Source organism: Colobus angolensis, unplaced genomic scaffold (genome assembly GCF_000951035.1).
Source record: "Colobus angolensis palliatus isolate OR3802 unplaced genomic scaffold, Cang.pa_1.0 Scaffold114, whole genome shotgun sequence".
NCBI lineage: Eukaryota > Metazoa > Chordata > Mammalia > Primates > Cercopithecidae > Colobus > Colobus angolensis.
This window is the reverse complement of record NW_012112475.1, coordinates 167,942-184,033: the sequence shown is the minus strand read 5'-3', so window position 1 is coordinate 184,033 and position 16,092 is coordinate 167,942. Positions and strand designations below refer to the sequence as shown.

Sequence of the window (16,092 nt, the reverse complement as noted above, 5' to 3'; positions counted from 1 at the left end):
ACCTACCTTTAGCAGCCTCCCTGCAACACTTTTTTGAGATGGGAGTTTTGCTTTTGTTGCCCAGGCTGGAGTGCAATGGCGTGTTCTCGGCTCACTGCAACTTCTGCCTCCCGGGTTCAAGCGATTCTCCTGCCTCAGCCTCCAAAGTAGCTGGGATTGCAGGTGCCTGCCACCATTCCTGGCTAATTTTTGTATTTTTAGTAGAGATGAGGTTTTACCATGTAGGCCAGGCTGGTCTTGAACTCCTGACCTAAGGTGATCCGCCCACCTTGGCCTTCCAAAATGCTGGGATTACAAGTGTAAGCTACTGCACCCGGCCCCTCCAACACTGTTACAGTAAAAAGATCTTGACTGAATCCTAAGAATATTTTCCATCAATAAAGCAAGAAGAAAATATGAACATTGGGGCGTTAATTTTTGGCCACTTGGATTCCCATTTGTGGCTTTCCTAATTTTTAAGCTGTTTTCCAGGCCCCTGCGTAAGAGAGACATTATGGGTTTTTCTATTTCTGGAATCGATTTTATTCTGCTGGCTATCAGCACTTTTTTATGAGGTATTTAGGATACAAAGATGGTTAAAACACTAGGCTCAGGCCAGGCGCGGTGGCTCAAGCCTGTAATCCCAGCACTTTGGGAGGCCGAGACGGGTGGATCACGAGGTCAGGAGATCGAGACCATCCTGGCTAACACGGTGAAACCCCGTCTCTACTAAAAATACAAAAACTAGCCGGGCGAGGTGGCGGGCGCCTGTGGTCCCAGCTACTTGGGAGGCTGAGGCAGGAGAATGGTGTAAACCCGGAAGGCAGAGCTTGCAGTGAGCTGAGATCCGGCCACTGCACTCCAATCCGGGCGACAGAGCGAGACTCCGCCTCAAAAAAACAAAATAAAAACACTAGGCTCAAATTAGATTTAGATTTATCTAAAAAAAAGACAGGAATAGTAGTGCATGAGTAATATACCTTTAGTAATTAACATCCCTTATCCATTAATTATTAAGCATTTGCACAAAATTTTGGTAGACTTTTTTTGCAGTCATGAACATGACATTTTTCCTTTTAAAGTCATGTTGGAATTTAAGTTATAGTATGTTCTTTATTACAAAGATTTAATAAAAGGCTTTGCTTACATGGCATGTTTAGAAAAAAAGCGTGAAAACTACTCTCTTGAAACTCATTTTCTGTTTAAACTTTGATGTTAAAGGTGCTTCTCAGAATGACGATGGCTCCAGATCCAAGGATGAAACAAGGTAAGCGTTCACTGATTGCTTACCGCAGAATGCGGAGAGATGGATTTCCTAAATACTCATTTTAGTATAAACTTCAGGTTCATGATACAAGAATAAATGAGTGTCAGAAAGAATTCAGAACTGAAGAAGGGAAATATTTGTGAAAGATTGAAGGCTCTTAGCTTATTGGATTACAGCTATCTGGAGTGGGCTATGGATAACCAAATTGTTGATACTTCTTTTACTTGTAGAAAATATACTGGCACCTTTTCAGAGGCAGGACATTCTAAACCCCAGAGCCATCATTGGGCTGTTAAGTTTCTTTTTCAGAAAAGCTGAGATAGGAGCTTTACACATATGTGAAGGTCACCACTAGCTGTGGTATCATCTGGGCCTTCATTAGAAGGGGTAGAGCTTTGTGCCAGTTGTTTGCTGTTGGCCTAGGTTTGGCACTTGCGTGTGTCTATCTGCCTTCAAGTTTGGACCTCAATGTGGGGAAAAGAAAGAGCGATCAGATTGTACTGTGTCTATGTAGAAAAGGAAGACATAAGAAACTCCATTTTGATCTGTACTAAGAAAAATTGTTCTGCTTTGAGATGGTGTTAATCTGTAACTGTAGCCCCAACCTAGTGCTCACAGAAACATGTACTGTATTGAATCAAAGTTTAATGGATTTAGGGCTGTGCAGGATGTGCCTCGTTAACAATATGTTTGCAGGCAGTATGCCTGATAAAAGTCATCGCCATTCTCCATTCTCGATTAACCAGGGACACAATGCTCTGCGGAAAGCCTCAGGGACCTCTGCCCAAGAAAGCCTGGGTATTGTCCAAGGTTTCCCCCCACTGAGACAGCCTGAGATATGGCCTCGTTGGAAAGGAAAGACCTTACATCCCCCAGCCTGACACCCGTGAAGGGTCTGTGCTGAGGAGGAGTAGGGAAAGAGGGAGGCCTCTTTGCAGTTGAGATAAGAGGAATGTTTCTGTCTCCTGCTCCTCCCTGGGAATGGAATGTCTCCCTGTAAAGCCGACCATTTGTTCTATTCTGATAGGAGAAAACCGCCCTGTGGCTGGAGGTGAGATATGCTGGCAGCAATACTGCTCTGTTACTCTTTGCTACAGTTAGATGTTTGTGTAAAGTGAAACATAAATCTAGCCTGCAAGCATATCCAGACACAGTACCTTTCCTTGAACTTATTCATGATACAGATTCCTTTGCTCACATTTTTCCCTGCTGACCTTCTCCCACCATCACCCTGTTGCCCTGCCACACTCCCCTCGCCAAGATAGTAAAAATAGTGATCAATAAATACTAAGGGAAATCAGAGACCAGCGCTGGTCTCTTGGGCCCACTGTTCTTTCTCTGTACTCTGTGTCTGTGTCTTACTTCTTTTCTCAGTCTCTCTTCTCCACTTGATGAGAAATACCCACAGGTATGGAGGGGCAGGCCCCCTTCATCTAAAAGGTGTTGAAAGGCTTGGGCTATGTGAATTAACTTAGACTGCTTATTGGTTATCCTGGAAACTGGTAATAGCAGATAAAATTAGGAAAGGAGATGATTCTGCTTTTAAAGCAGTAAGTGGCATGTCTTAACCACAGAGTGCAGTGATTATAAAATTCCATTTGATTCTTTGTTTTTCTCAAATTGCATAAGCAGTGAGTAGGAAGAAGATGATAAACCACGGGAGTAGTCAGAAGGGGAGAAGAATGAGAAAAGTAATGTCACAGACTGTAAGGGAAAATTATCCACAAAGATGGGATATTACAGTGTCAGATGTTGCAGAGGAGGATAGGTGAAGCAAGTAGAACAAAATACTGATGGTTGTTGAAGCTGTCCTGGTAGGTACATGGGAGTTTATTGTATTAGTCTATCTGCATTCGTCATCTATGGGTCTTGTTTTTGTTTTTTGGGGTTTTTTTAGACAAGAGATTCATTCGCTCGTTCACCCAGGCTGGAGTGCAGTGGCGTGATCTCAGCTCACTGCAACCTCCATCTCCCGGGTTCAAGTGATTCTCTTACCTCAGCCTCCTAAGTAACTGGGACTACAGGACACACCACCATGCCTGGCTGTTTATATTTTTAGTAGAGATGAGGTTTTGCCATATTGGCCAGGCTGGTCTTGAACTCCTGATCTCAAGTGATCTGCCTGCCTCAGCCTCCCAAAGTGCTGGGATTACAGGCATGAGCCACCGTGCCTGGCCAATATATGGAAGTTTTCATAATAAAAAGTTAAAGACAACTCATCAAGATCTTTAGGAAAGTCATAGTTTGTAAAGCTGTTGTGTCTTACCTAATAGATATCTACCTTCACATTTTTATGACGAAGAATCATCTATACTAATCTCACAAGAGGTAGAATATTAAGGAGCAGTAACTTCTTGCCTAGAAAATAACAGATACTTTTATTCTTCACTGTGATTAAAATCAGTGGGGCCGAGCATGGTAGCTCACACCTGTAATCCAGCACTTTGGGAGGCTAAGACAGGAGGATCACTTGAGCCTAGGAGTTTGAGACCAGTCTGGGCAATTGAGTGAGAACTCATCTCTACAGAAAACAAAACAACAACAAAAAAATTAAAATAAAAAACAATAGTTAGGCCTGGTGGCACGTGCCTGTAGTCCCAGCTGTTGGAATGGGGAGCGCGCCCAAAGTGGGAGGATCGCTTGAGCTGGGGAGTTCAGTGAGCTGAGATCATGCCAGTGTACTCAGCATGGTGACAGACCCTGTCTCAAAAAAAAAAAAGCAATAGGACAAGTTTAAAAAATTACATACTTATCTGTAGACTGAAGTCTACTATTATGTCTCTTAAGTCTTTTTTTAGTATGATTATTTTTAGTAGAAGATTTCTTGAATTCCTGAAAGTTCCCCCATAAATTGTTTTAGTATTTCAGTTTGCATTGGTCATTAACCTCTTCTTTTACACAATAAACCTGTATATTTGCATTAATAAGTGGGTGTGTGATCGAATTTTATATGTTGATTAAAAGGTTCTGTTATACCAATGTGTTGTTGCTTGCTTGTTTTCTGCAAGTCTCTTTCTTACAATATTTTCATCAAACCACTTGTACTCTGGAGATCTTTAAATATCTTATAAAGGCATTGCTGGATCCCCTACTTAATGCTATTTCATCAGTGCTTTTTATCTTCCTACGTGAATCATTGTCATAAATAATTTGGGGAACAATGTCTTCTAGGTTTCTGAGACTGACTGACGATCTTTGAGTACGTCTTTTGTGTTAAGCATAAGTTCCTGTGCATCAGCTTTTATTCCAGAGCACACACACCTTTGAGATGATGGGTTTGAAAAGCATTTTGTAAACTGTCAAATGCTGTTTAAATGTTACTATACAATTATGAGTAGTAGTCATAGCTGTGACTGCCTTTTCTCCTTTGCAGATTTCATGACTGTAAAACTGAAAGACAGGGCAGTATATATTTAGTGGACAAGGGCTTCACATCCTTCCCTCCATCCCCATAGTTATCATTTAGGAAGTTTACTAATAGCCTTAGGTTATTTTAGCTTTTGCTCTTAATTCAAGCACTGTCTGTATCATGAATGTATTTGTTGATCTGTTTTCCCCACAGCATGTCAGGATGTTTTACGTTTCTCAGTGTTGTCTTCTGTTCATTTATTTATTTATTTATTTTTATGAAGTACCAAGATGGTTGGTGCCTGATTTTCAAGATTTTGTCATTAGATGTGCGTTTTTTGTTTTTTTTTTTTTAATTTATTATTATATTTTAAACACAGGCTCTCGCTCTGTTGCCCAGGCTGGTCTCAAACTTTTCGCCTGAAGCAGTTGCCCTATCTCGGCCTCCCAAAGTGTTGGGATTACAGACATGAGCTATCACGCCCAGCACATGTGCCTTCTTGATTGTTACTCTTTGATTTGAATATTTCTTATGACCTTGTTATACTATAATAGCATTTTAGTTGTCTGAGATTCTCTATCCTGTCCATAACTTATGAACTTATGTGTAGGTCAGACGTATATGTATATTGAAATTAGCAGATATTTGTAAGATTGTGGAATAGGGGAACAAAGTTATAATGGCACATAATTAGCAGCTAATTGCTTTTTTTTTTTTTTTTATTTGAGCCCGTGTCTCGCTCTGTTACCCAGGCTGGAGTGCAGTGGTGTGATCTCGGCTCACTGCAACATCCACCTCCTGGATTCAAGTGATTCTGCTTCAGCCTTTCGAGTAGCTGGGATTATAGGCATGCACCATCACACCCAGCTAACTTTTTGTATTTTTAGTAGAGATGGAAGTTTCACCATGTTGGCCAGGTTGGTCTCAAACTCCTGACCTCAAGTGATCTGCCCACCGTGACCTCCCAAAGTGCTGGGATTATAGCTGTGAGCCACCGCACCCCAGCCAGCTAATTGCTTTTCAAAGCCAATGGTGGTACTGGTTCCACTGACAATTCTGTATACTATATAGATTGCCGGATTGATTTTCACAATCTATTTTTAGTTTTAGCCTCACACTTTACTAAAAGAACTTAAACTTTTTAAAATAAATAAAATAAACCGCCAGTACTATTTTAATATGACTCTGCTTCTCAAACTTTAGAGCACATTAGAATCACCTGGTTAATTAGGTTTGGGGTGGGGCTCAAGATTTGCATTTCTAACACATTTCCATGTGACGCTGATGCTGCTAGACCAGGGTCTGCATTTTGAGAACACTATGGTTAGACACACACGTTTTTGCAAATTATAACTATTATGGCAAATAACAACAGATAATGGAAACAGACTTCTTATATAATGGAAAATTATATAAGGGCTTCCCCAAAGTCCAAGCATGCAGAATTCACTAGAACTGTCACTCTGTCTTAATCTCATACCCTTTTATTTGAGAGATGCTTTGAATCTTTTTTCTTTTTTGAACTGTTGTTGTTTTTATGTTTATTATTAGAAAATAATACATGATTATTTTAAAAGATGTAAATTAAATAGTGTATAAAGTAAAATGTATAAAGCCTTAATGGAAGAAATAATATTTGACCTAAGACCTTAAAACAGAGCTATAAATTGTATATGCATGTCTTAGAGGAATTGGAGGGAAGAAGGAATTCTTTTTTTTTTTTTTTTTTTTTTTTTTTTTTCTGAGACGGAGTCTCGCTCTGTCGCCCAGGCTGGAGTGCAGTGGCCTGATCTCAGCTCACTGCAGGAGCGTCTCCTCGGTTCATGCCATTCTCCTGCCTCAGCCTCCCGAGTAGCTGGGACTACAGGCGCCCGCCACCTCGCCCGGGTAGTTTTTTGTATTTTTTAGTAGAGACGGGGTTTCCCTGTGTTAGCCAGGATGGTCTCGATCTCCTGACCTCGTGATCCGCCCGTCTCGGCCTCCCAAAGTGCTGGGATTACAGGCTTGAGCCATCGCGCCCGGCCAGGGAAGAAGGAATTCTAAGGAGAAAGAAGAAAAACAAAGGTAGCGAAAAACACAGGTTGTTTTGTAGGAAATCTTTAATCACAATATTTAGCTAAAGATACAGTAATTTCAAGGGAAAAATGGCATTTGGTGATTTGAGAGTAGAATCAGTCCATTTATATTTATTTGCCCTTATATGATAGACACTATGCTCAACATGTCTCTTCTTTCAGTTAGTCCTTAAACGTTTATGAATTAGGTACAATTGTCTCATTTTTGTAGGTGATGAGAAAACAGGCTTAGAAAGGGAAAATAACTTGCTTGAGTTAATAGTGTTAAGTGGCACAGTTGAACCTGGAACTGCCTTACCTTCAGAGCCTGAGCTCATAACTATCATGCTTTATTGCCACCTGAAGTTGGGATACAACTATGTGCTTAGCCATTAATAAATGTTATTTTTATTGTTAAATAGGTTGGGACCAGGTGGAGGTTTGCAAATAAAGATTTACAGAATTTTTTTTTTTTTAATGGAAAGGAATGCCTTTTAAAATAATTTGATTTTTGTTTTGTTTTGTTTTTAAGACTGAGTTTTGCTCTGTCGCCCAGATGGGAGTGCAGTGGCGCAACCTCGGCTCACTGCAACCTCTGCCTCCTGGGTTCAAGTGATTCGCCTGCCTCAACCTCCAGAGTAGCTGGGATTACATGCGTGTACCACTAGGCCCGGCTAAGTTTTTGTATTTTTAGTAGAAATGGGGTTTCAACATGTTGGACAGGCTGGTATCGAACTCCTGACCTCAGGTGATCTACCCTTCTTGGCCTCCCAAAGTACTGGGATTACAGCATGAGTCACCACGCCCAGCCTAAAATATCTGAACAGGAGACTGTGTGATCAGAACTCTGTAGGAAAAAATATTTTGATAGTGGTATATAGTTTGGATTATATGGTGAGTGAAGGTTGAAAGTCCTATATGGAAATTTGTTACAATAATCTATTGAGAGGTAATGAAGGCTAGAACTGAGGCAGTGATGGTGGAAGAGTAGAGGGAGAATGTGAAAGTGGAATCAACAGGACTTAGATACTGAGTGTCAAGAAGCACAGGGAGATAAAAAGTAAAATTGCCTTGGAAAGACGGCAGTATCATCCATAGAACCAAAACCTAAAAGGGAGGGGAGACCATAGGAAGGGAATGTTTAGAGGAATAGGAGGAACCTGGCAGGGCACGATGGCTGACACCTATAATCCCAGTGCTTTTTGGGAGGCCCAAGAGGGATGATTGCCTCAGCCCAGGAGTTTGAGACCAGCCTGAGGGACAAAGCAAGACCCCATCTCTACATAAAATAAAAAATTAGCCAGGTAAGGTAGCATGCTCCTGTAGTCCCAGCTACTCGGGAGGCTAAGGCAGGAGGATCCCTTGAGTCCAGGAGTTAAGAGTTGCAGTGAACTGTGATTGTGCCGTTGCACTCCAGCCTGAGTGACAGAGCAACACTGTCTTTTAAAAAAAGGAAGATAGGGAGGGCCTTGGGTTGGGAGAGTTATTCTAGATCTCCCGCATTTAGTTGATAATTTGATACTGGAGGATGGGAGTGAGATAAAGAGTAGAGATTGATTTGGGAATCATTCTCTGAGATAACCTTAGAAATCATGGAGTTTGAGATCCTAGGGAAAAATCTGTGGAGAAAGAAAAGGAGAACAAGAACACAACCATAGAGACCTATATTTAGTGGATAGTAGGAAGAGGACAAACCAAAAAAGGGATGATGAGAAGTGGGAGTACAAGATTACAAAAGCACTGTCACAGAAATTAAGAGAAAAATGTTTTTTAAAAGATGGTACATTTAGCCGGTAGCGGTGGCTCACTTCAGTAATCCCAGCACTTCAGGAGGCCGAGGTGGGCGGATCATTTGAGGTCTGGAGTTCAAGACCAGCCTGACCAACGTGGTGAAATCCCATCTCTACTAAAAATACAAGAAAAGGTAGCTGGGTGTGGTGGCATGCACCTGTAATTCCAGCTACTCAGGAGGCTGAGGCAGGAGAATTGCTTGAACCCGGGAGGTGGAGAGTGCAGTGAGCAGAGATCGTGCCACTGCACTCCAGCCTGGGCGACAGAGTGAGATTCTGTGTCAAAAAAAAAGATGGGACATTTAACAGTATCAAACGCTGCAAAAGAGAATTAAGTCTTAGATTAATAAGCTGGGGAAAACTGGCTGTTTGGAAAAAGAAAAATCAGGTTAGTGCCTTAGCTTATCCCAAGATGAGAGTAGATTCGATGTTGACTTTTAAATTGATTTTAAAAAATTAAACTAAAACCTCTAGAAGAAAATATGAAGAGTTAATTCATTGCTGAATAAATTTTGCTATATAGAAATATAAAACTCTTACAATTTAAAAATGTAGTATCAAAAGCAGAGGAAATACTTAACCAATATGAGATGCTCAGTATTCTCAGATTGTAAAGATCTCTTAAAAATAGGCAGAATTATTCCCTTATGATAGATAAATGTACAAAAATCATATATAGTTCATGAAAGAAACTCAAATGACCTGTAATTATATGAAATATTGTTCATCTTCAATTTAAAAAATCATTAACATTTTTACTTACCAAATTGGCAAAGATTTTAAAACTTTATGGTGAAATGGGTTTTTGTTTTTTGCAGTACATAGTTTGAAAATAATGGGAGAACAGATCAATTATTACCTTTAAAACTATTTTTTAGGGCCAGGCACAGTGGCTCATGCCTATAATCCCAGTACCTTTGGGAGGCCAAGGCAGGTGGATTGCTTGAATCCAGGAGTTCGAGACCAGCCTGGGTGACATGGAGAAACCCTGTCTCTACTAAAAATACAAAAATTAGTCTAGAATGGTAGCCTGCACCTGTAGTCCCAACTACGCAAAAGGCTAAGGCAGGAGAATCTCTGGAACCTGGGAGGTGGAGGTTGCAGTGAGCTGAGATCACGCCACTACATTCCAGGCTAGGTGACAGAACAAAAATCTGTCTCAGAAACCAAAAACAAACACTATTAAAAAGAAACAATTTAGGCCGGACGCAGTGGCTCATGCCTATAATCCCAGCACTTTAGCAGGCCGAGGCAGGTGGATCACCTGAGGTCAGGAGTTTGAGACCAGCCTGGCCAACATGGTAAAACCCCGTCTCTACTAAAAATACAAAAATTAGCCAGGCATGGTGGCAGGTGCCTGTATTTCAAGCTACTGGGGAGGCTGAGGCAGGAGAATCACTTGAACCCAGGAGGTGGAGGTTGCAGTGAGCTGAGATGGTGCCATTGCACTCCAGCCTGGGGGACAAGAGCAAGACTTTGTCTCAAGAACAAAACAAACAAACAAACAAACAAGCAACCAGTATTTTTCAGCTTTCAAAATATTTGCATGTTTTGACTTGGCTGTTCTATTTTGTAATCTGTCTGAAAAAGAAATCGAGGCAGGGCATGGTGGCTCACACCTGTAATCACAATACTTTGAGAGGCCGAGGTGGGTGGATCACTTGAGCCCGGGAGTTCGAGACTGCCATGGTCACCATGGATAAACCCTGTCTCTACAAAAAATACAAAAATTAGCCAGGTGCGGTGGGGTATGCCTGTGGAATAGGAGAATCACCTGAGCCTGGGGAGGTTGGAACTGCAGTGAGCAGTGATTGTGCCTGTGCACTGCAGCCTGGGCAACAGAGTGAAACAATGTCTCCAAAAAAAAAAAAATCCCCAAAAAGACTAATGAAAAGAAAATGATTAAATTGTGGTGTGTCTATATATAATTTTCTGCAGTCATTCAAAATGATTTTCAGTAATTTGGGGGAAATGCCCAATATGTTCTGAGTAACCAAATAAAAACCCACCCAGAATATGAAACTATTATACAGTGTGTGATTGCAGTCATACCCAATGCAAAGGACTGACAAGAGATAGCCCTATATCTTGGTGGTAATTATCTCCAGGATATAGGATGGCAGATAATTTTCCTGCCTCAGCCTCCCGAGTAACTGGGACTACAGGCGCCCGCCATCTCGCCCAGCTAGTTTTTTGTATTTTTTTTTAGTAGAGACGGGGTTTCACCATGTTAGCCAGAATGGTCTCGATCTCCTGACCTCGTGATCCGCCCGTCTCGGCCTCCCAAAGTGCTGGGATTACAGGCTTGAGCCACCGCGCCCGGCCTATATTTGTTCTTTGAAAGTCTGTTTTAAAAATTAAAATGGGGGCTAGGCGCAGTGGCTCATGCCTATGATCATTGCACTTTGGGAGGCTGAGGTGGGCAGATAGCTTGAACCCTGGAGTTTCAAACTAGCCTGGGCAACATGGCAAGACCCTGTCTCTACAAAGACATACAAAAATTAGCTGGGCATAGTGGTGCATGCCTGTATTCCCGGCTACCCAGGAGGCTGAGGGGGAGGATCACATGAGCCTGGGAGGCTGAGGCTGCAGTAAACCATGACTGTGCCACGGCACTCCAGCTCGGGTGGCAGAGCAAAACTCCAAAGGAAAAAAAAATTAAAATGCACTGACTATATTAACTGCATTTTTTTTTTTTTGAAATGGAGTCTCACTCTGTTGCCCAGGCTGGAGTGTAATGATGCAATCTTGGCTCGCTGCAACCTCTGCCTCCCAGGTTCAAGTGATTCTCCTGCCTCAGCCTCCTGAGTAGCTGGGATTACAGGCACGCACCACCACGCCCAGCTAATTTTTGTATTTTTTTTTAAGTAGAGATGGGGTTTCATCATCATGTTGATCAGGCTGGTCTCGAACTCCTGACCTTGTGATCCTTCTGCCTCGGTCTCCCAAAGTGCTGGGATTACAGGCATGAGCCACCGTGCCCTTCCAGGCGTGAGCCACCGTGCCCGGCCAACTGCATTTAAAAAAAGAGTATAGTGAAGGAAAGGGGAATGGGAAAACAGCTTGAGGAACAGATAGGATTGAGGAAACATTTTAGGTTTGGGTGATTGATTATATTTGTGGAGTAAGACAAAAGGTCTGTAAGAAAGGAATGTAATTAAGATGCAAGAAAGCATTAAAAGATGTTGGGCAGTCCTAGAGGATATAGTCTGCCATCCAGGACATAATAGGCAAATCATCCTTGAAGAAGGGGAGAGAGACTTTTTCAGACATGGGAAACAGATGAAGATAGTTAGTGGCACAGAGAAATTTTAAGATATGGGAGAAAGTTGAGGGATAGCAGATAATCATTATTTTAGGGAAGAGGAAGAGTCAGGGATAGCTACAGATTGGTATTAGCAGTTTGAGAAGATGGAAAAGGTTTGCAAGGGGCACTGAGGATGGGTCCAGGAGTGGATTAGAGATGTAGAAACTGATTGATTTCTAAGCAGTATAGATAACCCAAATGAAGTTGTTGAATAATGTCAACTGTAGCCAATGTTGGCTTGGTCTCTTTGACATAATCCAGTTTTAGGAATTTGAATACTCTATAATACAAATATATAGACTGAAGCACAATTTTAATTGTTTTCTATCTTTTGCCTAGGTCTGTATGATTGTATAGGACTTAGAGCTTTTTGTCGTGCCAAATTATTAATTTCTTTATTCACATTAATTTTAATACCAGCACACTAATCTCATTGAACCCATGGTTTTACTACTAGGTTGGGTTGTCAAAATCATCCATCATTTATAATTCCCTAGCTCCCAGGAGTCTTGAGCTGTGATTTGTTTGTTTGTTTGTTTGTTTGTTTTTGAGACAGTCTTGGTCTGTTGCCCAGGCTGGAGTGCCGTGGTGCAGTCTCCGCTCACCACAACCTCTGCCTCTTGGGTTCAAGCGATCCTCCCAGCTCAGCCTTTTGAGTAGCTGGGACTACAGGCGCATGCCTAGCTAATTTTTGTATTTTTAATAGAGATGGGGTTTTGCCATATAGGCCAGGCTGGTCTCAAACTCCTGATCTCAAGTGATCTGTCCACCTTGGCCTCCTAAAGTGTTGGGATTACAGGCATGAGCCACTGTGTCCCAGCAATTTCTTCTTTTTAATAAGAGGGGAGAAAAGAGTTTTTGTCTTAAATAATTGGAAGTGAAAACCTCTGACCTTATCTTTACTGGGCCCAGTGGAAAATTTATCAGGATCATTTGTAGAGCAGCCTGCTCTTTAATATACTAGTTTACTTAGTTTATTTACTCCACTAAAATACACCTGACTTCTCAACTGGAACATTCTTCAGCATTACTTGTTGGTCCGAGAGAATAGTAGTGGACAAAGTAGATAAGGGATTAGTTGTGGTGAAAGAATGTCTGGGAGGAGAAGCAGTTGGGCAAGGGTGAAGGAATTGAAACTACTAGGGAAAGTAGCCTATGATGAAGCTCAAGTGAGGCGTGAAGTGAGCTGATGAACTGTAAAGATTGTGGGAGGAGTTGAAGGTTGTGATGAGACTGAATAAAAGATATTGCAGGAGGCAGGTAGAATGAATAGGAAGTTGTAGTTAGAGGGATTTTAGAGTTCAAGATCTAGAAAGAGGAACAATTCTCAGTATCAAGGAAATTTAAGGAGTTGTGTGGATTATCAGATAATTCCATTGAAAAATTGAGATCAAAATGTTAGAAGGGTACACAGCATTGATGTTAAAATTCCTGAAATGTTAATCCCCAGCAACAAATCATAGCATTTTTGGAATCCAGTTTCTGCTGTACCTTTATCATAGTAGGTTTATCTCATGCACTGAATGTTCCCCCTCCCTCACATATCCCTAAAACTTGAATGTGCAATTTAGTATGAATTTTCTAGCTGAAAGACTTTTAGGAATCTTGTAGTCAAGATAATACATTTTAGGCTTCATTCTTTGGTCACATAACTCATCAGTAGCAGAGTCAGAGTAGAAACCTTAATTTCCCAATTTTTGGTCTATTCTACTAGTTGCTACCTGTTATTTAAAAAGCAGCGGGAACTCTTCTTTCAAACTAATTAAGAATCTCTTAAAATAGCATGGAGAGACAATATGCAGTCTTAAATGGTTTTGGAAACCTCAATTAGAAGGGAAGCAGTGTCAAAGCTGACTCTTCCTGCATTCATACTATGTTCTGCAGGTAGTCAACACTAATCAGGTGCTGACTGCCAATTACTGAGTTGTCCCTCTATTAAAAATCCCTCTATTAAAAAAAAGTCGTGCTTGTCATAACTTACTCTCCACATATATAATCTGGGGATCTTGTTAAAATGCTAGCTCTGATGTAGTAGGTCTAGAATAGTTTTGAAGTTTGAGCATTTCTGACAAGCTCCTATATAGTGCTTGTCCTTTTGTTTTAAAGACCACACTTTGAATAGAAAGGCCCTAAAGGATTTCTGTGGTACATAGTTTGAAAATGTATTTTAAAATATGAGGCCGGGTACGCAGCGGCTCATGCCTATAATCGTAGCACTTTGGGAGGCCAAGGAGGGAGGATTGCTGGAGGTCAGAAGTTCAAGACCAGCCTGGGCAACATGGCAAAACCCTGTCTCTACAAAATAATTAGCTGGGCATAGTGGTGGGCGCCTGTAGTCCTACCTAGTCGGGAGGCTGAGGCATAAGAACTAGAACCTGGGAGGTGAAGGTTGCAGCAAGCCGAGATCACACCACTGTACTCCAGCCTGGGCGATGGAATGAGACTCTGTCCAAAAAAAAAGAAAGAAAAAAAAAACTATGCGAGGAGAGAGATGTTAATTAGCTTGACTGTAGTAATGTTTTTCACTATGTATATCAAAACATCATGTTTACAGTTTTTATTAAAAATAAATCATTGCAATACACGTTTTACAGAAAAATAATTTAATACATGGTACTGCGTCTCTGTTTCTTTGTTTTGTTTAAGACAGGATCTCACTCTGTCTCCCAGGTTGGAGTGCAGTGGCGCAAGCTCAGCTCACTGCAACCTCCACTTCCCAGACTCAAACAATCCTCCCACCTCAGCCTCCTCAGTAGCTTCGACTACAGGCGTGCCTCACCATGCCCAACTACTTTTTAAATTTTTTTGTACAGACAGGGTCTTGTCATGTTGCCCAGGCTGATCTCTCACTCCTGCACTTAAGTGATCCTTTCACCTCAGCCTCCCAGAGTGCTGCAATTACAGGCGTGAGCCACAGCACCCAGCCTCTGTTAATTGAATCTATTAGATTTTATTTTGTTCAGGCTTATTCTGAAATTCCTAGGAGTATGGGTTAGTACCGTGTAGTGGTTTGGAGGTAGTACATACCAGAGCCTTGGCTAAGACATCTGCAGACTGGCTACTTATGCCCTTGTTTCTAATCTGTGACTAGAGCCCCTCTGGAAGGAAAAGGAATCAACTATATTTAGCTAACAGTAGCAGTAGCTTTCAGTCTGACGTTTCCTGTTAGTGTTCTTCCCTCCTTTCTGTCCCTCCAGTTGATGTCATTGCTTTGAAGAAATGACAGCTCCTTTCAAAAAAAGTCTGTGGGTACTTCTACTCTAAATCACTAGCTTTGAACATTTTGTGTACCATTGTACTGAGGCGGGGGATATCAGGGTCTAGTCCCTGGGAAATACGTGCACTTTGTTCTCCTAGCATGGAAAAACCAGACCTGCCTCAAACTTGAATTAATATTAATAGCCAGTGGAAACCAAGAAACAACAATGGTAAAGTTATCTGTGCTTGTGATAAAGTAGTACCCTTTATAAGGATTCTGAGAACTTGACTTTGTTCCTGTTCCTATAGGGCCTCCTGAAGGCTTATTTGAAATACGAACCAGCATACCCAATAGTTCTGAATGGTCACAAGTATTCCTGTGCCCTTGGACAACCCATCACTCTATCTCTAGATTTTAAATTCAGGGAGTATTCATTATTTTTCTCTCCCCCATCATTTTCCCCTCTTCTTACCCAGACTGAGTACAAATGGATCAGATGATCCCGAAGATGCAGGAGCTGGTGAAAATAGGAGAGTCAATGGGAATAATTCTCCATCACTCTCAAATGGCGGTTTTAAACCTTCTAGACCTCCAAGACCTTCACGACCACCACCACCCACCCCACGTAGACCAGGTTTGTATTCCAGCTCTCAGTACTCTCATAAATAATGTTCTGGTTGGCAATTAATTCTCAGGTAAGCGTCAGGAAATTCTTTAAGGTGAATTTTCTGCGTGTATTTTTACATTTAAGATTTTGGAAGAGAATGATCTTTCTGTAGGTAACCAAAAGTGCCTTTTTCCTAAGTTTTTATTCAAGGTGACGTTACTGAGGCAGTGCTCTATTGAGAATGAAAATGACGTGCATAATATAAAGTATAGGCGGTACAGATAACATTGCAATAACATTGCACCTTTCTTACATGGTTTGTAACTATAACATAAATGTATTAAATAGTCAAGAATTTGGTTGCTTATTCCTAGTATATCCTTTAAAAAGTTAGTAAATGGGCCGGGCGCGGTGGCTCAAGCCTGTAATCCCAGCACTTTGGGAGGCCGAGGTGGGTGGATCACAAGGTCAGGAGATCGAGACCATCCTGGCTAACACGGTGAAACCCCGTCTCTACTAAAAATGTAAAAAAATTAGCCG

The 16,092-nt window shown here is 41.4% G+C and overlaps 1 protein-coding gene across 4 annotated transcripts in view; it reads left to right on the top strand.

Annotated features, from left to right (window-relative positions):
• ITCH (itchy E3 ubiquitin protein ligase) overlaps positions 1-16,092 on the top strand; it is a 140,398-nt gene that overhangs the window by 58,114 nt on the left and 66,192 nt on the right. For 3 of the 4 annotated variants that reach the window (XM_011959392.1, XM_011959365.1, XM_011959372.1), the window contains 2 exons: positions 1,201-1,246; positions 15,422-15,579. In XM_011959392.1, coding sequence (XP_011814782.1) covers positions 1,201-1,246; positions 15,422-15,579 — 204 coding nt within the window. Of the gene's footprint in view, positions 1-38; positions 163-1,200; positions 1,247-15,421; positions 15,580-16,092 lie in introns of all 4 variants that reach the window. The other variant, XM_011959383.1, reaches the window with a different exon arrangement.